General features: G+C 48.6%; 2 protein-coding genes and 1 long non-coding RNA gene across 9 annotated transcripts in view; 1 reads left to right on the forward strand and 2 right to left on the reverse strand.

Annotated features, from left to right (window-relative positions):
* Positions 1–2574: 2574 nt before the first annotated feature.
* Positions 2575–4548, reverse strand: purab (purine-rich element binding protein Ab). The gene has a single exon (XM_003970130.3). The coding sequence runs from the start codon at positions 4329–4331 to the stop codon at positions 3426–3428; it is 906 nt and encodes a 301-aa protein (XP_003970179.2). The 5' UTR covers positions 4332–4548; the 3' UTR covers positions 2575–3425.
* Positions 4549–5235: 687 nt separating this feature from the next.
* nrg2b (neuregulin 2b) overlaps positions 5236–21715 on the forward strand; it is a 29652-nt gene continuing 13172 nt past the window's right edge. For 4 of the 5 annotated variants that reach the window (XM_029847164.1, XM_029847166.1, XM_029847165.1 and 1 more), the window contains exons 1-4: positions 5239–6972; positions 18387–18549; positions 19046–19164; positions 19822–19948. In XM_029847164.1, the coding sequence (XP_029703024.1) occupies positions 6561–6972; positions 18387–18549; positions 19046–19164; positions 19822–19948 (821 nt within the window). In that variant the 5' untranslated portion in view covers positions 5239–6560. Of the gene's footprint in view, positions 6973–18386; positions 18550–19045; positions 19165–19821; positions 19949–21715 lie in introns of all 5 variants that reach the window. The other variant, XM_029847169.1, reaches the window with a different exon arrangement.
* Positions 15449–19936, reverse strand: LOC115252329 (uncharacterized). Of its 3 annotated transcripts, XR_003890749.1 has the most exons (5): positions 19716–19853; positions 18200–18424; positions 17595–18129; positions 17413–17519; positions 15449–15824 (listed from the first exon to the last, which is right to left on the reverse strand). It is a non-coding gene; the product is annotated as an uncharacterized lncRNA (long non-coding RNA). The 3 variants fall into 3 exon arrangements; XR_003890748.1 differs by lacking the exon at positions 17413–17519 and having other exon boundaries at positions 17877–18129; positions 18200–18529; positions 19716–19936; XR_003890747.1 differs by lacking the exon at positions 17413–17519 and having other exon boundaries at positions 17877–18129; positions 19716–19929.

Raw genomic sequence — 21715 nt, forward strand, 5'->3', positions numbered from 1 at the left:
GGGTTTTCTGATGAGTCATGCTTGGTTCGGACCAGAGGCTGCAACCGGCTGTGCCCGCGTGACCATTACGCCAACAAAAGACTGCGACACCGGAACCGCAAACGCCGTGGATGTTTGTTGAAGGATTCGTTTTGTTGTTGTTGTTGTTGTTGTTGTTGTTGTTGTGGCTGGTTCACATTTGAGCGCGGCCACGAGGCGCGCTGGGGGGGCTCGACGCACGACGCTGAACCAGAAAGTGGTCCGACAGATGCGGCACCTGCGTCTCCGCAGGCTGATTGTTGCGCGGGTTTCCCTTCGCTTCATTAACCAATCAGCAGGATAAATATTGGCACAGCACATTTCTGTAAACCAGGGACAACGAAGGGAACGTCGCGCTTCCACTATTTCCGGTTTTTTTTTTAAAGATTTCTGCACGCCTGCGTCGCGTTCAGGCACGGAATGTGTGTAAGGAACAACCACCTGCTGCTAAATGAACAACGAAAACAACAGTGAACACCGTGTTATTAACAGTGAAATGCACGATCATTAGAACTACAAGTTGCCATGGCGACGCCAGTGCATCGTCACCCTTGTACGACCGCCGCAGGACAGCGAGGGGGCGTGAACCTACGGCGCGCGCGCGCGAGGTCACTCGGCGCCGATCGTGTGACACAAGTTGTGACTTTAAAAGTGCAAATGTTTCACGGCTGAATCGCTTCCTGCCCGACTGAGCCACAGTCGACAGGAGAACGCCAGTTCTGTATTTCCAGTCTTGAGAAGGGCCGTTTTGGGGGTGGGGGGTGGGGGGGTTACAGGTAAACGCACGTGGTGGCGGCGCTCGTGCGCGACGAACAGAAACGCTTGATTTCATCAACGCTTCCTGCCTCTGCACCAAAGAAGCCTCTGATCAGTCGCCCGGCTGGGTCAGAAGGTCAGGGTAGGCCCGGAAGCCCCCCTGACCCCACTGGGACAGAACCGGGCGCGTGTGGACGGTTTAGAGACGCACGACCTTGTCCCGCCCGCCGCAGGCACGACCAGCCAAACACAGATCGCCTGCTGGACTAAAGAGCTGAAGCTCTTATACCGCGTAAGCCCGCGTGTGCTTGGGAAAACTCCAGTCTGGCACCAGCGAGCCAGCGTCCCTGCCAGTAGCTACTTTATCAGCTTTAACAAGATAAGACCTCCATAGTCCGCGGAGTCGGGGGTGACGCAGCACTCCAAGAAGGCCCGAATCAACACTCGGCTTCAAAGGAAGCTGGCGGGCTGATCCGCATCGGGACCCCAAGCGCTGTTCGAGGTTAGCGTTAGCCAGGGCCAACACCGGGTCAGGGGGCGGCCGCCGCAAATGTGTTAGCATACGCACGGCGAAGGGGAAAGGGGGGGACGCGGGTTTCTGATATGATATATTATCCAGACAAGAACACCCAACTAGTCTACGTGCACTGAACATGATCAAGGCAGCCTACTGGTTTACACAAGGTGACAGGAAACACGCCTCACTTTTTTTTTTTCACTTTGAGCAAGTGCTGAGAACATTTACTTCACATTTTGGAAATATAATGCAAACGCATTAACCTCATCATGCTTTCAAATATCTACGGATCACATAGCCTGTACATTTTTTTGTCTTTTTTTTTTTTAAGTCTATACATGTGATACAGCGCCACCCCTGGCACGTACACAATATTGCACACTAACGTTACGAGCTCTACATCCGTCAGACCTCTCTTCCTGGGAGGGGGAGAAATCTGACACATTTTGGACCAAAGTTTTCGAAGAAAAACAACAAAATGAAGAGTAAAAGTGACACATTTTGAGCGGTGAGGCCCCCTGTGGAGCAATTAAAGGGGCTGTAGCACCACAAAGAGATACAGTAGATACACCCAGCACCCACAGGCCTCCACCCCAGACTGAAGACATGTGACCAGCTGACGCGCCTGCCAGGTTCGCCCCAGCTCTGAATCACTGGCCAACGGTTGGTTTGATGGTGCGCGATGGCGCCTACGGAGGGCGAGGCCAATCTTAAGGTCTCCAGCTCGCTCTCCACGGGGGGAAGGGGAGGGGTTTGCTGGGGGTCCGACCCAGAGCTGTGGCTGTGCTATCCTTCCAAAGAGACACATCACTAAGTGGCTGCGAGGGGTTTCCGCCCTATAAGGTGCCACAACAAACCCCCCCCATCTTTGCAAAACTCTGTTTAAGGTTTCTGAAGGTGGTGCTCAGACCATCCTTATTGCCACCTGTGCTCCGGGCACCCGCCCTGCAAATCCCCGGGCCCTGGCGTGCTTTAGCCTCCTCACTGGCACATGAAAACGTCCAGACCCTCCAGGTGAGAACACGGAACCCAGCGGAGTGTTTAAGGCACAGGTCGTAATGACGTCAGAGAGGATGCGTTCCGCTGCCTCGCTGCACCGACAAGTCTTTTTGTCTTTAAATACCCATCTTTGCCTTCTTGACCTTTTCCTTCCATGCTAACCCCCCCCCCCAAAAGAGGAACAAACAAACAACAGTAACAGCGAGAAGAAACGTAGCCCACAGAAAACGTGGGCGTCTTAATAAGGATTCGTTTGTTTGTTTGTTTTTTTTCTTTGTTTTTTTCCACTGCTGATTCACAAAATCATAATCAGTACGTCTAAGTTAGCACTTTTCTCATTTCGGTTTATATACGAAGAGGGCGCGACAGAGCGGATGTTTCGCTGAAGTAGCTCGGGGACGGGGGACAGGGGGGGGGGAGGTGTGCGTACAGGCGTACAAGACTTTTGGGGCGGCGACGTTTTGGAGGTGAGATGACAGAAACGCCGCGGTTAGCCTCGCAGGCCGCCGTGAAGGCCGGCAGCAGACGTGCAGCTCCGCGCCTGCCGGCAGAGGTCTGCGAGCCCGCCCTGCTGCAATAATACACTTCAGAATTAGTCCATATTTATTCTGCGTACCTTCATAATAAACTATACATCTGAGCAGATTTTGGTTTCATAGAGTTTATAATATATTTTCCTTGTGCTGATGTCAAATATTTCTTCTACATAAAGACTGTATTTTTACACAATAGGATAGACTCTGCCTTCACGCTCCCTTAAATCTTAGCATGTACCCACTTTTAGAACTTTTAAACTCCTTTCTTTTTGTCGAAATAGCTTTGACTGTGCAAAATCAGGGTTTTTTTTCCTTTTTTAAATAGAGATATGAATACTCTGTTCATTATCACGGAAATCAAATAGGAAAACAGTTCTTATCTTACAGTTTCAGTCCTTGATAGCAGCGGCTTACTGTTACATGGGTGGTAAGTGGGGGTGACATCCAGTAAAATGAGCGAGGGGGGGGCAGCAGCTTCTGCCATGTCTGTGGAGGTTGTGTGGGGGGTGATTCCCTTAGAAATTTCTCATTTTATTTTACAGTTAAGAATCTCTTGCTGTTCAGTTTCTTTCCCCTCCTGCCTGCCCCCCCCCTTCCCGTCAGTCCTCTTCGCCGTGCGAGCCCTCAGGTAGCAGTTCAGAGGCCCGCTTCTCTCTACTCCTCTCATGGATCTTCTTCATCTCCTCTGCGTACTTGCAGAAGGTGTTGCCGAATCTGGACCACACTTTGCACGGAACCGTGATGGAGTTCCGGTACGTGGGCTTCACCTCGCTGACCCGCATGAAGACCCCGTACTTGTTGGAGCCGACGTCAAAGAAGAAGCGCTTGTTGTCGACGGTGAACGAGGTGCCCTCCGGCAGCTCCGCCGGCTCCTCGTCCACCCCGTAGTCGTCGATGAGTTTGGCCAAAGCGTCGCGGAATTCGATGAGACCCTGGGCCGGCAGAGCGATGGTCTGGCCTTGCGCGCTTCCCAATCCGGGGCCCCGATTAACGGTCTGCCGGATCCTCAGGAACCGCCCCCTCTGGTTCTCTTTCAGATCCATGTAATATTTCCGATTTTCGCGCACAAGGAATTCGCTCTTGAGTGCCCGCCGGGGCTCATCCTGCACAATGTCCGGGTTGGTCGGGCCCAGCTGAGCGTAATGCTCGATAAAATCCCCAAGATAATCGCGGAACTCCACGGCAACCGACATAGAGAGAGTGAGGCGGCTCTTATTTCCACCAGCGCCGACCTCGGCTATCTTTAGGAAGCGGCCTTTAACATTCTGCTTCACGTCTATGTAGAAGCGTTTGTTCTGAATGTCGACGCGTTTTGAAGCCAGCTCTTCGGTATCGTGCTGCAGCCGGGACATGGCACCCATCGCGCCCGCGGGCAGCGAGCCGGGGCCTCCGGTGGGTCCTCCGTGGTCACTGCCACTGTCTCTGTCCGCCATGATGCTGCCTCCCTGCGTTACCTTCCGTCGGATCCCTCTGCCTGCTGGAACCTCAACTACCCATCGAACCATTCCGCCGCTCTATCGCGAGAAGAGGAAAGACAAGAGGATAGAAAAAATAAAAGACCTTAGTGCTACTGTAGCGCCGAGTGGGCTGCGTTCAAGACCGCAACATTCGACAACGTTGGGAAACGGACACATTCTGCGTGATGTGAGGGGGAAAGTGTTCCGAACGCTGTCAAAAGTCACACCTGTATGTCCGGATGACAATAAAAGTCCGAATCTACAACCAGTGAGCGAGGTGTAATGTTTCTGTGAGGGTTCGAATGGATGCCAGGCAGCGAACGGTGGGGAAACAGAGGGTCGGAACAGAAAAAGGTAAAGTTAGAACTTAAAAACCCCGTGTGATCACGGAAAGCGGTCCGTTAGGATGACTCGGAACGGGCATCATTCCGCGTCACTCAGCACCGCAGTTTTAGTTTCTTATCCTGCCTTCTCCGATGTATTGAATCGGGTAAGATTACATTAAAATCTTCCATTTTCATTTTATTTATTTTAAAAGTCACTTTTATTTCCTGCACGGGTTGTTATCCAGGACCCAGCGACTCTGGAGCTTCTTCTATGCTATTATCATCTCCTCACACCTCCGTCTGTGGATGCACCACGTGACTGGGCCGTTGCGCTTTCGAGCTGTCAAAGCTTTCAGCACCATGGACAGAGGCCGGTCCCTGGCGTGACACGCAAATGGGGGGAATGGTGCCCCGACGTGCACGCTTCCTGCCGGAATAAAATGGCTCTTACGCATCCTCATGGCCCCAGTCATCCTGGCGCCATTGACATGTCACCCTTCTGATATTTTATTTGACCCTTTTTGCTCTCATCGTGGACATCAGGGGGGGTCTCTGACCTCTAGTGAAGGACGCCCGGCTCCTCGGAGGGAGGGAAAAGGAATCTTATGAATGGTCTGGTGGATATGGAGTTGGCGGGGGGAGGAGGAGACACTCGTGGTCACCGTAAAATATGGGCAAAGCTTCTATTTTTTAATTGTTGAAACATTCCCGTAGCAGCTTTGGATGAAACAGCTGATATGCGGAAACACACTTGGACGGATGTTAAAGTTTAGTGTCTGAGCTCATGTTTCGTGCACACTTATTGTAATATTAGTGATTTGCAGAAACTATAGGAAGGGGGGTGTTGTGGGGGGGGTTAAAAGGGCTCGTTGTGAATGTTTGATTTGAGCTGCTCCCGCAGTGAGCCGAGAACGGGAAGTTAAACTCTCCCCTCGCCACGCTGACGGATCCATTGAGAGAATTTCGCAGCGTTAGTCATCGCAACACATGCCCGCAGTGTGTCCAGCAGTCGCCTGTAGCCTCTCCGTGCATTGGTCTTCTGACTGGAGACCCACAGTGGGCTTGGCTCCCGACGCTCTCCGCGCTGCGACTGTTCGCCGCTCGCCCGATTCCTCTTCCTCCCCCACGCAGACACGCTGGCTGGGTCAGTGTCGGTGTGTGCCGGTGGGTGCCCGGGTCATTAGAGCCTTTGCGCAGGACGCGGCGAGCCGACCCGGAGTGACCAGGCCGGTGATGTTTTCTCGCGTCAGCCGCTGGCGTTTGAAGAAGGGGGCAGGGGACGCGACTGGAAGGTGCGCACCACTGTTGCATCGCCTGTCAGGATAACCGCCGCTGCCGCCTCTCTCTGCGCGTCTGCTTTCCTGCTTTCTCCCTTCCTCTCCTTTTCTACCGAAGAAGCCGATTTTGGACTTGAAATCGTCGGACGATCAAATTAATTGGAGAAAAAGGGGCGAGATCGCATGCGTGCGGGCGTGGAGAGGATATAGTTTGTAGTGGTTCCCCTCTGTACGCGCAAGATGCTTTTTTCTTTTCAGAGAGGCAATGCGCCCACCCATGCGATGCTAGCCTATTAGCTGGAGAGAGAGATAGAGAGAGAGAAGGAGAGAGAGATTTCAGCTCTGGATTCAGGAGGAGGCTAATTTACGAGCGTTGTTTTGCCTTTCAGGAAAAGGGGAGATAACGGGGGGAGGGTGGTTGGTGAAGGAGAATGCAGCAATCACATTTTTAAGCATGCAGAAGTGGGCCGTTTCCGGTTTCTAGGCTGGTGTGTCCCTCCATCCGAGGCCAGCAGCCGTATGGGGAAAGCAGCGGCAGACCCAGATGGCATGGACACTTCCAAAAGGTCTGCCGCTCTGCCCTGCCTGCTCTGCCGGAGCCCGTTCGCCGCCGTCCCTCTCTTCCAGCTCGCTCCGCCGCCCAGCAGCACTGCAGCACAGCATAGGCTGACGGCATGAGGCTTGATCCAGTGCATTTCTCCATGCTGGTCATCGGGGTCTCCTTTGCTTGTTACGCCCCGAGTCTTAACTCCCTCCAGGACCAGGCGTACCGATCAGCCGTGGTCATCGAGGGCGAGGTGCGCTCCTCCCCCGAGAACGTCTCCTCTCGGGAGCCCTACAGTGTGAATGTCAAAGTGCTGGATGTGTGGCCCGTCAACAGCGGCGGCCTCGAGAGGGAGCAGCTCGTGACCGTCGGGGACTTCGGCTCCGAGGCCCCGTGCACCACCGTGGAGAAGGACCACAAATATATCTTTTTCATGGACCCTACCACCGAACCCCTGGTGTTCAAGGCTTCGTACGCCCCCGTGGACGCCAGCGAGCCCGAGCTGAAGAAGGATGTGGAGAGAGTGTTGTGCGAGGACTGCGGTAAGTTTAAGGCTTTTTTTTCTACCTGCCATACACTCACAGCGCACTATAAGGGCCACTGTAGCTGCCATGGTGATGTAAGGAGACAGTCACCGCTGAGAGGCTGCGCGTGCGCGCCCATTCTATAGCAATGTAAGTGTGCGTTCACGCGCGCAGCTGATACCACAAGCCTCCATAACCTGGTCACCTGTACTGAAACGAGAAAGGAGCGCTCTGTGCGTGCGTGCGCGTGTGTGGCATGCAGCAACTGCATGTGTGGTCACGTGCGTACGTGCGGAAAGAGGCAGTTGCACATCTTGATCACATCTATGTTGCATGAAGGACCTGCACAAACACCTTTTAGTAACAGACCAAGCCAGTGTGTGTGTGTGTGAGCGTGCGTGCGTGCGCGCGCGCGCGTTCATAGTGGGCTTCAGAGGCAGGAACGCTGTCCTGAGGTCAGGCCGGCTCTAAAGTAGCAGATGTGTTGAATAGTGTTTCCTGAAAATGCCATCAGATGCTGCAGTGAGAGTCTGGAGAAGGTGGAAGCAGATCACATCTGTCTGCAGGTCTCCACCGTCCACCTGCTCTTTTGGACTCACTTTTGGTCATTGTCAGCAATATTTGGATTTTAACGCCAAGCGCTTCAAAGTCTGTGGGGAGACCACTGCGTTTCTGTGGAACCTGAATGGGTTTATTATTACCAGAATCTGATTAAAGCACAGGTGGAGATGTTCTAATCTTGGAAAGTTTGTCTTTTCTAACCTGATCAGGGGCTTCTACACTCAGGTTAAATGGACTGTAAATCACTATTCTGGTTCATTGATGAAGGCTGATGGCCTCAAAAAGGTTATTTACCTTCCTCTGGTTTGAAGTTATCAAGTTATGCGAGCAGAATCAGACCCAGGCAGACCTGAGCGTGTGCACAGCGGAAACAAATGTTCCGTAGGAGAGAGCGACTCCATCTCAACGCTGTCACATGTTCTCCCAGTGAAAAGCGCTCGCCGCTTCCTTTTCCTGCCAAGACGAGCCAAACCTTTGAACCTGGCAGGAGCACGTATCGTTCAATGGAGCGGGGAGCGTTTACGCACCGTCCACTCAATCGGTCGGGAGCATCTGTTTGTTGTCCATCACTTGTTCCAGTTCTAGATTCTGTCCGTGAAACTTCACGTCATTTTTTTTAAATGATCCTTCCGCAACGTTGTACATGTAAAAATGTAAGCCCCACGGCTGGAGATCCTCTGACTGTCCTCACACTTTTCACCTTTTACAGATGTATCCCCCCCCCCCCCGAGTTCTAGAGTTCTAGATCTACACCAGCTAGAATTCACTTCTGTCAGCAGTCACGTCAGCAGTGAGCTGGTTCTGTGCATCGTCCATGTTCCTGTTCCAACACCGTCTCCTCCATGTTTGACCGGCCACGATGAGGTTCCATTTGGATCCTCATCTCTTTTCCTTCCCCACTTCCCTCCCGTCACTCTGATACTAACCTACCTCGACCAAAGACTAGTCCTCATCTGTCAACCCCTGAAGCTGTGTTGATTTTCTGAATGCTTTCTTTCTAATAACCCACCAAAAGTAAATCCGGTGACTCTGGAAGTTGTCCCCCCCCTCGTTGATGGTGATACTGACTGGGCTCCCATCTGCCCATGGAAGTGAAAGTTTGGCTGTAACTCCGAAACATGCCTTGTTCTTGTGAAGCCCTTCCATGCTGGGTGGGAGCCACCGTAGCGTCCATCAGGGCGCTGGATCAGACGCGGTTGGAGTTTTATCTCTTAGACCGGGAGGATTGTCCACACCCAAAACTACCAAACCGATTCTAGTTTGCACGCAGGTGTTCCAGAGCCTAATGTGGTCTTCTGATCGTTGCCGTTCATCGACAGTTGCTTCCTAAAATAACTTTATCTGATGCCCAAACATGGTGTCACCAATGCTGTATCTGTTGCTCGCTGGAGCGTGTGGTTCGGCGTGCGCCTGCCTTCCTGTCAGTCAGACGCACGGAGAGGAGACAAAGGAAGGGAGAGGGAGGGGCCTTCACTTTTGAAATCACAAATAGACGCCACAGTAATTCGCACTGTAACTTCTAAAAATAGCAGGTCCCTTTGTTGCACCTCCTCCGGAGTGACAGCACAACAGTCACTCCATCGTTTAACATGGCTAAAAATAAAGGCCGTCGACGGCGAGGCGTTATTTTTGGTGTGAATCAAGCTGGGTTCTCGGCCATCCCAAATATACATTTGTCAATAAGATGTAGTCCAAAAAGAGCCCAGCGGGGTGCTGCTGCCAGTACGGTCAACCAGCGCCCTTCAGAGCTCAGGGACCAGGCTAAACCCAGGGCTGCGTGCGTCCTGACCTGTGCGTTGGGAGCTGTGCGTGCACGTATGTTCAGCAGGTCTCTCAGGTGCGGCGTGACGTTGGCACGGCCTCTCAGCATCAGTGCGAGCAGCAGCTGGAGGGCAGAGCCGCTGAGGCAGTGATCTCCAAATCCAACACCATAATCCTCCATGGGTTTTTTTTCCCCCTTCTCCGTCTGAAGCGGAACGTTGAAAGCATCTTTGCAAGGAGAAGCAATGCAAAGGCCACACCCTTGACGTGGCTTCGCTAATCCACGTGAATCCAGGCTATTATTGCTTCCTTTAGGCTCTTGCTTCCGCTGACAAGGGCACAAGACGGGAATCAGACGTGTTGGAGACGCGCGATCTGGGAAGCCTCGTGTGCAGGAATCTCCCGCGTGAAGCCTTTTTTTTTGAAGCGTCTCTAACCCGGGGATGGTGCAGGAGAAAATGTCAGTTCGCGAAGTGTTGCGCAACTTCTGAACCGTAAATGACAGAGTCTTTTTTAACTTTGAAGCTGAAGGCTGCGCCCACCCGACGCTGCTCCTGCCGCAGTCACAGCTGCCCCAACAGGAGCAAAGTAGCTGTGCTGCTTTACTTTGTTTCGCAAAGGTCCAGCGTGGGATATTTTTAGCAATCTATTTTAGACCGCAGATAAAATAAGCATTAACGCGCTTTTTTGTGGTGTACGAAATCCTCAGAGAACCGACCTCAGTGAGTTGGCCTCACCTCTGTAGCCTGGAACTCAAACTCGTGGTTTTACAGCCCCTAATATTGGGAATGAGATGACTCCCTGTATCGTAAAGCAACGTTTTGATTTTCCAATCAAATTTTTCTTTTTTACTTTTCCCTTCTTCATATGTATTGACTTTCTGTTAAGGATTCATTCTTGCACCAACCCAAATAGCCTTAAATCGCGGCTCCAACTTCAAATTGCAGCGGCTCCATATCTTGACCGAGCACGAGCCTGAAATGATGAATCCACACAAATGAAAAGAGGTCAAAATTAGCTCACAGGGTTTGAATTAAATGCATAATATATGGCAGGAAATGCATCCAGGGAGAATCAGGTATAACTTTTATTGTTAATCAGTGAATTATCAAGTGTGCACACATTTGTGTGTGTGTGTGTGTGTGCGTGTTATCCCTCACTTGTCTGTCCCATTCTATTTCCCTCTTTGTTGTGTTATCTGTGTCTATTTCAGACACCACTGTGTGATTTTCCCTCCCATTCTTCTTCTCCCTACTGTCTCACTGTCCGTTTTCACCCTCAAACGCACACACCACACACACACCACACACACACACACACACACATGCTCACAGCCATGCCGGTTAGCTGTAGCTGTTGTTGTTGTGCCGCGCTGCAGATGCCCCAGTGTGCTGTCATTAGCTGGGAGATGTGGGGCTGCTATAAATTATGTACACTGAATAACAGAAGGCAGAGGATTCCTCCCCTCTGTTGCCTGTGTGAATCTACACTCAGACGTATAGGACCCGTTTTTACTTTAGTGTGCATGGCTGACATTAGGCTGATCATCTCTGCTCACTGACACGTGCATTACCTGAGCAGAAAACTGCCGCCTAACTTACGTGCGTGTCCTTTACGTGTGTATGTGTGTGTAAGTGTGTGTGTCCTTGCTTGTGAATAATGTATCAGCACTCCTATTTTCCAACATCCAGCCTGAGTAAAAAGTGACACGTTCCTCTTAAAGGGACCCACCCGGCAGCACATGGCTGAGTTTGTGAATGAGGAACTCCATTTACATTACATGCAGGCGGAGACGCGCACGGACCCGCATGCAAATGAGCCGCACGCGGCAGCCACGCATGGATGCGGCTGCGGCTGCGGCTGCACGCGCCCTCCACGGTGCATCAATAAATTGTGTGTTTTAGACAAGAAGCTGTTGGCAGATGCTCTCTTTCTGTCCCGGATCCGATGACATCACCGCAGAATCCGTTTACGTAGACTTAAATATTAAGTTTTTACAGTATCTTTTAGATGTGTTTCGGACCTGGGGGTGGGACCTGGGGGTGGGGGGGGGGGGGTCAGATGTCTCCTAGATTGTGGAAGAATGCTATCTTTAGCACACAAAGGTGCGCTATCTTTATCTTTCTATGTTGAGCTCTTTGATGGTGACGGCTGGAATATCTTCATCTGTCTTCCAGATGTGCTCCTGCGCCACTCTGGATGTTATCTTTGGACTATAATGTGCTTGATAAAAGGTCTATCTTGTATCTCTGCTTGTGTGCGAGCATCTGATTTGAGAAAATAGAGCTTGATGTCCTGAAGGAATGTTAGCTGGACTCACGGCTGCCCCCACTGGTGGGGAGTAGAGAGTGCAGTGAAATAAAATGTCATTTCATAGGTTATTAAGCTGTTATAAAATTGTATTTTTTACACCATATATTCAAAATAAACTGACCAAATTAAAAGTGGGAAGTGGACATGAATGTCCAGTTGTTTGAAAAAATACAACCGTGACTAAAACAAAGCAGAAGCGAGGGCCATGGAACGCACCTGCAGGTGTGCAACTATCACAGTTAGAGTTGTCTTTGGGCTCTTGGAGCTAAATAAACATGTTTTCAGCGCTGTATGGAGGGTTGGCCCGTTTTCTTGATTCTGCTGCTGATCTTAAGAGCAACAGTCCCGCTTTCCTCAGTCTCCACCTTGAATGTTCGTCTCTCAGCTCCTCACACTCGCTAGTTTAAGGCAGAGAGTCTGCTGCAGCACTGGTGTTGGTGCTGGTGACCAGGGGAGCGGGCTCGGTCCCAGGCTGCACCAGCACGAGGGAGGCAGGTACCGAAATGAAAGAGTTCCAAAACCCATTGATGTAAGTGAAAGCAGCGCTTTCATGTCAGAGCAACACACTCAGGTTGAGTCTCTTATGGGACGTTACTGGTACGTATAATCCCAAACAAACACAAACCCTGTTTGATAGTAGAGGCCTCTCTATTTTTGATGCTGACGCCACGCTGACGCCTTCAGCATCACAAGCAAAGTCACATGGTGGCTTATACAAGCCTGACGGATTCCTCTGGTAGACCATGGGTTTATTTGGGTTAACTGCCCATTTTACCAAGTACAAGACGTGTCACGGAACAATAAAGGCAGCACTACCAGTCCAGAACACCCAGAATTAACTTTTTCCTATCACATGGGCCAAATACACTAATGTGACGCCGCTATTGTTGAAACAATAAACATAACAGCTGGAGTTTAAAGGAGTTTAACTGAGTTTTCCAGTGTCCTCAAATTAGAGAAGCTGCCAAGTCTGTGAGACAATTCAATCATACATCTAAATCAACTTTTTTTTCATGGTTAACAAACCATTCAAAGAACAACGCTGGGATTTTTGTGCTTTTATTCAATACAGTTGTATTGCTAGTCATGTGGAAATTCTACATCTGTTAGCTACCACACGTGTCAAATTTGGATCATCAAATCTTAAAGTAAGAAATGTCTTTCTGCCAAAACCAGAACTGTCTGGTCTGTTGCCGGGGGCACCGTAAACAGTTGAGATTGGTGTGATGTGGACGTGCGGCTTGTTCATAATCACAGTGTAAACAGTGACCCAGCGGAGAATCAGGCATCTCAAATGAAGCTCTAACACTGTGTGAATGAGACAGCAGCAGGTCGCTGCCGCAGGACCAGTATCAGCTGCAACGCTGCTCCCAAACAGCAGAACTTTCCACATCCAAGACCAAAGTCTGAGGATCAGCTGTAGTCACATTCATAATAAAACATACAAAGATTTTAGAGATTAAGATTGGAGGAAAAGATAAAGATTTCTCGGAAGTTCAAACAAAAGCAAATCCTTCTCCTACATCCACCACTGGAACGACTTCAGAGTGATTTCCCTTCTTTTTTCCAATGAATGCTAATTATTTGCTGTTTACCAGCGTTTCACCAGTATGTTTAGCCATAAATGACGCGTTCGGCATCTCACATGTACAATGTTCGTGTGCACCCATCCTGCGTTATTTAAGATTCTTTCCAATCACGGACCCCGAAGCAAGGACAAATAACCAGGACTGAGGAAAGGACCCATGGGGCTACACCCCGGGAAATATGTCTTTCCAACTTTGCTTTGACTTTCAAAGCTGCAGTGGGGCGTCTTTGTGTCTTTGTTTGGTCTCCCAAAAGGGCAGTGGGACATCGTCCTCCTGCACAATCTTTAGCTCTTCATGGATGTGATCAATGTTCCAATCCCCTTATCAAGAGTCTGCAGTTAATGGTGTGTGTGTGTGTGTGTGGGGGGGGGGGGCATTATGGTACCTTGGTGGGAGAGATGAGAAGTGAGGAATAGTGGAGGAGTTGGGTGGAAGAGCAAAGCCAGACGAGGGAGAGCCGAGGGAGCATAATGGAAGAAAAACACGAAAAAGAGGGAGAGAAAAGCAAGTGTGAAAGAAGAGAAAGCTCTGGGTCAGTGGGAGAAAAGGAAAGAGAGAAATGGAGGACAGGTGCGGCATCAGGTGACCTGCATATGACTCCCAACCCTGAGAAAGACAAGAAAAAGAGGAGAAGAGAATGAAAGAACAGTTTTTCTCCACTTTTCTGCCTGCAAGATATTCAATATCTGTCTGTCTGTCTGTCTGTCTGTCTGTCTGTCTGTCTGTCTGTCTGTCTGTCTGTCACCAGAGATGAGGGACAAGGTCAGGTTAGTGCGTGTCACTTGTGCAGCCATGCATAGACTCTACGTACACGCAGACTTTCTTAAATCTCAGGCACATGCACACACACACACACACACACACACACACACGCACACACACACACTGTCAGGTGCTGTATATCGTGACACACACGCCGTCAGACATGTGCCGGGCTGCTGCTGCTGCTCTGCGGAGGTTTGTAGTGTGCTACAGCGTGAACGTCTGCTTCAGCCGCTCTCATTCAACAAGCTCTGGTCAGATTCTGCCTTCCCCCTTCCCACAGTTCCTCTCTTGTTTCCCTCTTCCTATCTGCTTTTACATGCTAACTCTCTCCCTTTCTCTGTCTTCTGCTCCCTCCCTGGTTTCCATGGTGACAGCTGTGCGCTGCAGAAATCACCCTGATCGGAGAATCAGATAGAAGGAGCTTCTCTTTTATACATGAACACGCACACACATTTAACAAGTGAGACAGGCAGCGTGTGCAGGTATGTTGCTGGTCTACTGTCGCTGAGCTTCCTCACATGAAGAGTTTCATTTTCATCTCATTGATTCTTGCTGGATCAAGATTTGAAGGATTTTGTTGATGTCTGCATTGAAATAGAAAAAGGAAAGAGAGCGAGAGAGCGAGAGAGAGAGAGAGAGAGAGAGAGCGCATCAGCTGACCTTGAAAGAAGGACCTCTTGATGGACGTGCGCTGGTCACTTACAATTGGCCAGTGGACCAGACCAGTCCCAGCTTATTGGTCCGACACCACTGTCCATTTGTGCTTCCCCCTCCCCCAACATCTCTGCGCTCTCACTAAAGAGTTCTCCCAGAGCTCAGAGATACAGAAGGCTTGGATCAGCAACTTACAATGCACACACACACACACACACACACACGCACACACACGCACACACGCACACACACACACACACACACACACACACACACACACAGAGCTGTAAAGATTGGAGTTGCATAATTAGCCCAAATAAAGCTTGCATCTATCTATCTATCTATCTATCTATCTATCTATCTATCTATCTATCTATCTATCTATCTATCTATCTATCTATCTATCTATCTATCTATCTATCTATCTATCTATCTATCTATCTATCTATCTATCTATCTATCTATCTATCTATCTATCTATCTATCTATCTATCTATCTATCTATCTATCTATCTAACCTCTCATCTTAACTAGAAATCACTTTTGTTGCCACCCAGCTTTTGTAGGTTTTGCTCTAGCCTCTATAATAATGATGTTTTTACATCTGGGAATAGCTGTAAGACTTAATGGTGAACTCTTCATCATCATTAGGGCAACAGCAACACTCTGTATGTTTTATAGCTTCCAACCATATGAACCATTTAAACCATACAAGATACTGGGAACTACAACAAACCATTCCAGAGGCTCTGCTGTCTTCATCAGGATGGGAATGTTCACAGCAGGATCATGTAGGATCGATCATCTTTGAGCTGAGTCACAAATTATTACACTCTAGTTTTAAAGGTGAATATTACATTTTCATTTATTCCCTCATCCTTTTTGGTTAACAAACATCCCAACATGATTCGTGTGATCGTCAAACATCCTGAATCTTGAATACTCAGGAACATCAGTCAGCCAAACGGTTAAATCCGTGAAATCTGAAGTGCTCCTTCTGGTGTTCCCAGTTCAGCTCCTGGGCCTTGTGGCTGCTGTTCTGCCTGAAGGCGAATCTTGTAAACAGGCCTGAATCAGACTAATGATGTCATGAGTCCAGTCATTTGCAGGACTGGTAATATGAGCGGAACCCTGTTAGTAAAGACTTGTATTGTTACAGTAACATGTTGTAGGTGCAGAAGGAGACCAGTCTCATCTGTTCTTCAGGAGAACTCCGGTCACTTTCACCTTAAAAAAGAAAAATTCAATGGCTTAATTGTATTTCCTTTAACCTTTGACCCTGATAAAGGACAAATCCCCAGAAAACATTATTAACAAGCTGACCAGTAGTCAGCGTCCATCCCAGTTCAATCTGATTACATGATTATGGCTTATGATGCTACTGCTCATTTTGCTATATATATCCCTCGTTTCCTTCCTGTATGTATTTGCCTGAGGAAGATCTGCTGCTGATCAAACTGACACTAACCACGTTAACTTCAGAATGGGAGCGCGTCCTGCTTGGAGGCTGGAAATCTGACTTCAGTGTTTAAGGGTTTACCCCCCCACCCCCACACACCCTTTCTCTTTCCAGCATGTTGGGCTCTTCATGGAACTGTTCGCTCCTGCACTCCAAACATGCCATCGTTTATTTTAACACCAAAAAAATGCGATTTGGTCAGGAAATTTTGAATCATTTCCACATGATTGAGGGTGATTGATCATTGATTGGTGTTTCATATTCTTTATTACCTAACCACACCATGAATATATCCCATATTAACACATAGCCGACATTACGGTTCCAACAAGTCATTTATTTTCCAGCTTCACAGCAGCATATAAGCTGTCCATCATCTTTTAGCAGGATTGATGTGAGACAATTATACCGAACAAAGTAGAACAGGTAGTTTGCTAGATTGATTATAGATGGACGGTTATGTAGGACGGGATGAATGGACGCAATAGACGTCCTCTCTTTTGCCTCTCGTGTGTCTTAATCTCAACATGTGCGTGTGCGCTTGGCCAGGCTTTGGAAAATCTGCTGAGGCCTAAATTTCATTTTAGCTCCTCATCATCTTTTCTCCCACACACATTTTAGCGGAACCCCCTGGTTTCAGCCGCCGGAGGGCTTCTTTAGCAGCCGCTGGTGCCTTTTTAACGAAACGACACATGTATGTTAACTAACGTGCACCTCGGTTGCTGATCATGAACCAGACTGATAGCTTCTGTTGAATCTACCGAGACCCGTTGACTCCTTTGTATTAGTTGTAGCTTCTTTGTTTTGTTTGGGTGACATTTTTAGCTAATTTGCTGTTGACTGTTTCTACTGCATGGGGCCGACTGCGCGGCACTTTTTAAATGTCTCTTTTGAAAAGTGCAACACAAAGATTATTATTCACCGAGGTATTTAGTCATTGTGTGTGTAAATGTCAGTACTGTTGGAATTGGCCTAAAGTGTCCCCACCCTCAATGAAATCGTTTTTCCACATCCGCTACATGCTTATTCGATTAGAGTTCCCATGATTCCCTCATTGCGTGGCAGCGAGGGCCTGCTCAGATGAGCTGGCTCGGTCATGTGACCTCCGCATGCGTCCTCCTGCATCTATATTAAATGTTGACTGTACATTGTGCTGCACGAGGTTCAGACTGACGTCCCAATCTGAAGTCGGACCGAGTGCCAAAAAAAGATTTGCTGATATACTCGCTTAAATGTTTTAAGAAATGTCCGGGTCAGTGTCAAACACGCTAGACGTTTGTCATTACACGCTAATTTTGAGTCAAGGGTGGATAAAGGGATGAAGAGACTAATTAAAGACACGGCTCCTTCACTCACCTTAACACAGTTGGCCAAAATGGGGCGAAATGCTTTTGAATGCAGAATTATGAAACGGCGACAGCTTAAGGAAAAGGGCAGGCGCCTCACACAAATCAGCAGAAAACCTGAGCAGGAGCCAAGAGGAAGGTTCAGTCTTCCAGCTCCGGTGTGCAAACGTGTTTGCGATTATTCATCATTACCAAAATAGCAGGTAAATCGCTGCAAGTAAGGTACGGCCGTGAGAGCGACGGCGCCGCGGCGTAAATCATTAGCAGACGGGGGAGGGGGGGGGCTACGAAGGCGGAATGAGCGGGAGGGCATGCTGATGTTGAGATTTACTTCAGCGCGAGGAGGAATCAAGCGGCGGCGTTTGTCGAGTCTGTGACAGCCTAAATCCCTCAAAATGTGAGAACTGGATTTAAAGATGTGCTGCTTGTTCTGTTATGAGTCTAAAAAAAAAATCCTCCTTAAATCCTACTTACATAACTGCAGGCTTCTTGGATGGTACTTCTCAGAGGTCCTCCTCGCCATCCAACACGCGTGGATAAAGTTGAGGTGTGTAATTTTAGCAGCTACTAGAAAAGACTCCGTCCTCTCCTGACAACTCTTCTCTGCACCTTTGGCGTTAAACCCTTGTTCAGACACTTAGAAACACTGTGATGCGGAGATTTTCCGTCTGGATCTGCATCTTCCTGATATCTTTCCCAGGATCGGCGTGTTTGTTCCTCTAATATCCTAATAATGCCACAGAAAAGAGTGTGAACCTCTGTGGCCCATCGCTGTAAAACATGAATGAAAAACGCACCTGTGTTGAAATTAATATTGATTCCAGCCTTGACAGCAGAAGAACTTTGGCCTGCGACCTCTGACCCCGACATCAAGCCGAGCTCGTAGATTTTCATTAGTTCCTCCTGAGCGTGCACGGCCGGAGACACAGGCAGGCCTGATGGGACGCGACTCTGACTGTCTCTTTTCTCTCCCTCTCTGTCCAGCTTCTGCTCCGAAGCTCCGGCTGATGCGAGGCCAGTCTCTGATCGAAGGGGACAAGCTTTACTTGAAGTGCGAGGCATCGGGGAATCCCAGTCCTTCTTTTCGCTGGTACAAAGATGGACACGAGCTCCAGAAAGGCAGAGACCTCAAAATAAAGACCAACAAGTGAGTCTCTTAGACTGAATCTGTGCGCCTGGATGGGAGAACCTTTCATTTCAGACACACTCTGTGCTTGTAGGAACTGATCCTTCATGCAAAAATGCTTGTCTGGGACAACTTAACTGTAAAAGTGGATTGAAAAAGAGGAAAACTAAGGTTCTTATCATTACCATAACTTGTGGTTTTTCTTTATAATGGGATTTTCCAGTACTAGTGAGAGTAGAACAATGGTTTGGAGGGCAGCAGAGGTGCCTCCTGTGGAGGATCTAGCAAGTTCTTTCTTTGGAGGTTCTCTCCATGCCTGAGTTAGCTGGGAGAAGAAATCCAATACTCTCTTATCATTGAGAAACAGGAGATCAGTCTAAAGAAAATGCAGCCACTTGGAATTTAACCTGCGGCGGCAACTTGATGCTAATTCTGCTCTTCTGGTCACACTGAACAGTTGTTCAACCACTGTTAATTACTCTCTCTCTCTCTCTTTCATTTTCTTTCTTCTCTGAAGAAAAAACTCAAAGGTGCAGATCAGTCGTGTTCGTGTGGAAGACTCTGGCAACTACACCTGCGTGGCTGAAAATTCCATAGGACAAGAAAATGCTACTAGTATAATCAGCGTGCAGATTTGTGAGCAACAACACATCAACATCGATCTATCTATCTATCTATCTATCTATCTATCTATCTATCTATCTATCTATCTATCTATCTATCTATCTATCTACTATCTATCTATCTATCTATCTATCTATCTATCTATCTATCTATCTATCTATCTATCTGTCTGTCTTCCACTCCAGTTTCAAAATAAAAGTACCAGCAAAATTAAAGTTTTATTGTGCCTTAATATATTTCACTGTAGAGATGCACAAGAAACATATGATTCTTGTTCTCTTCCTCTTGATATTATTGTTATTATTATATTGTCATCGTCCCACGTCAGCGACAGGAGCGACAGCACGGGGACCATCACCCAACACGTTCCAGAGAAATAAACCTGAAATAGTTGGGCGTTTGGAAGGCGAGGGATTGATTTTAAGAGCTGGTGTGTCAAAGTGAGCGTCACTGCTTCCATTCACAAAAGCTGTGAGCCGGAGCGCTGCATTGAGTGTAGGAACGTGACCGACGCCTTCCCAAAACATAGGGAACACAAAGACTACAGAATGTTGCCACTTTACCGTTGAGGAAGTAGGTGATGCAGGCCTGTGGCGGCGTTTGGCTCTGGCGTGCGGTGATTCCTGCCTGCCACCACGTTCACCTTCCGTCTCCACTGTCCTCCTGTAGTGACCACCACCACCACCCCGTCTTCAGGCGTGAGCCACGCGAGGCGCTGCAACGACTCGGAGAAGACCTACTGTGTCAACGGAGGAGACTGTTACTTCATACATGGTATTAACCAGCCGTCTTGCAAGTAAGTTGGTTGTTCTGCTGGCATCACTGTGGTCTTGGGTGTCTCTTCTTCCTCTCACTGGTCATTGTCTTCTGCTCATGCATACGTGCACCTGCAGCCCACTCACTGTGTGTTTTAAACCAAGGATGTGTGTGTGAGTGTGTGTGCAGAGAGAGACCACATGACACAGATCCTGGGCTTCTTTAGATTACGTAGTGCACAGCTGCACTGGCATTTACTGACATTTGGTGGGTGGATGGATGGATGGATGGATGGATGGATGGATGGATGGATGGATGGATGATGGATGGATGGATGGATGGATGGGTGGATGGGTGGATGGATGGATGGATGGATGGATGGATGGATGGGTGGGTGGGTGGGTGGATGGATGGGTGGGTGGGTGGGTGGATGGATGATGGATAGGTGGATGGATGGATGGATGGATGATGGATGGATGATGGATAGGTGGATGGATGGATGGATGGATGGATGGATGATGGGTGGATGGATGGATGGATGGATGGATGGATGATGGAAGGATGGATGGATGGATGGATGATGGATGGATGGATGGATGGGTGGGTGGATGGATGGATGGATGGATGGATGGATGGATGGATGGATGGATGGATGGATGGGTGAGTGGATGGGTGGGTGGATGGATGGATGGATGGGTGGATGGATGGATGGATGGATGGATGGATGGGTGGATGGATGGATGGATGGATGGATGGGTGGGTGGGTGGATGGATGGATGGATGGATGGATGGATGGATGGATGGATGGATGGATGGATGGATGGATGGATGGATGGATGGAAACAGAGCCGTCCCTTTGTTTTGTCCAGTGTAGGAATAAATGCTGTGTACCTTAAGAGGTTGTGGTATAATTAGGAGTAACTTGGTTACTCACTTATTGAATCACAGCAGTATTATTAACACCTCCACTATGAGCTGTGATTGTGTTGGAAGAGACAGAATCCTTCATTATTGCTGCAGAACAACAGAATCAGGAATGTAACCATGTTCCAGCTTGTTCCAGATGTAAATAAATGATGCTTTCCCCGAGCTGGACCCTCCTCTCAAGCGTGCCTTTATGCTGGGACACCTTCACTGACCTGAGGACAACTCAGTTTCGCAGCATGTGGGGTGACTCTGAGTGGCTGCAACTTCAGCTGCTTCAAACAGGGTTATTTAGAGTTTACAGTATATTTTAGACCGGCTGACGTCAGTTCTATTTTCACTCTAACTCAAAGTTAAAAAGCTTTTTTTTTTAAAATTCCTTGATTGTGATTCTATTTTTAAAAAGGCAATAAAAGGGGAAATCGTCCAATGAAGACTTTTTATAGACGGTGTCATTTTTAACTGCGCTTTTATGGTCTTAAACTGTTGCGTTGGTGATTAAAATTGGCTTTGCTTTAGCGCAGTGTCTGAGAACAGCTGTAAGCTCAGGGCAGCAAAACGCCTTGTTTACTTTGTGAAATTCATATTTTTCTGAAGACTAGCTTGTAATCTTTCATTCCCAGCTCGCCATACATAGTGGGTCATTTTGTAGATGTGTAACAAACACTTCCCCTGACAGTGCAGATAACAGATGGCGTGTACAGTCGTGCATGATCTGGCACTTTGTTCCTGATATTCTTCCTGTGCAATCGCCTGTGTCTGCTCGAGCCTCGTGCCTATATCCTCAGACACTTTGTTTCTGGATTTCCACATCTATCTATGGTGCTTTCTTTACTCGCTCTTTTCTCTTTTATCTCTTACGAGGCATAATTTTTCAGTTGTT

This window comes from Takifugu rubripes, chromosome 14 (assembly GCF_901000725.2).
Source record: "Takifugu rubripes chromosome 14, fTakRub1.2, whole genome shotgun sequence".
Taxonomy (NCBI): Eukaryota; Metazoa; Chordata; class Actinopteri; order Tetraodontiformes; family Tetraodontidae; genus Takifugu; species Takifugu rubripes.

Bases quoted from the DNA above. Each gene is read 5' to 3' on its own strand.
- purab (XM_003970130.3), bottom strand. From the start codon at position 4,331: ATGGTTCGATGGGTAGTTGAGGTTCCAGCAGGCAGAGGGATCCGACGG.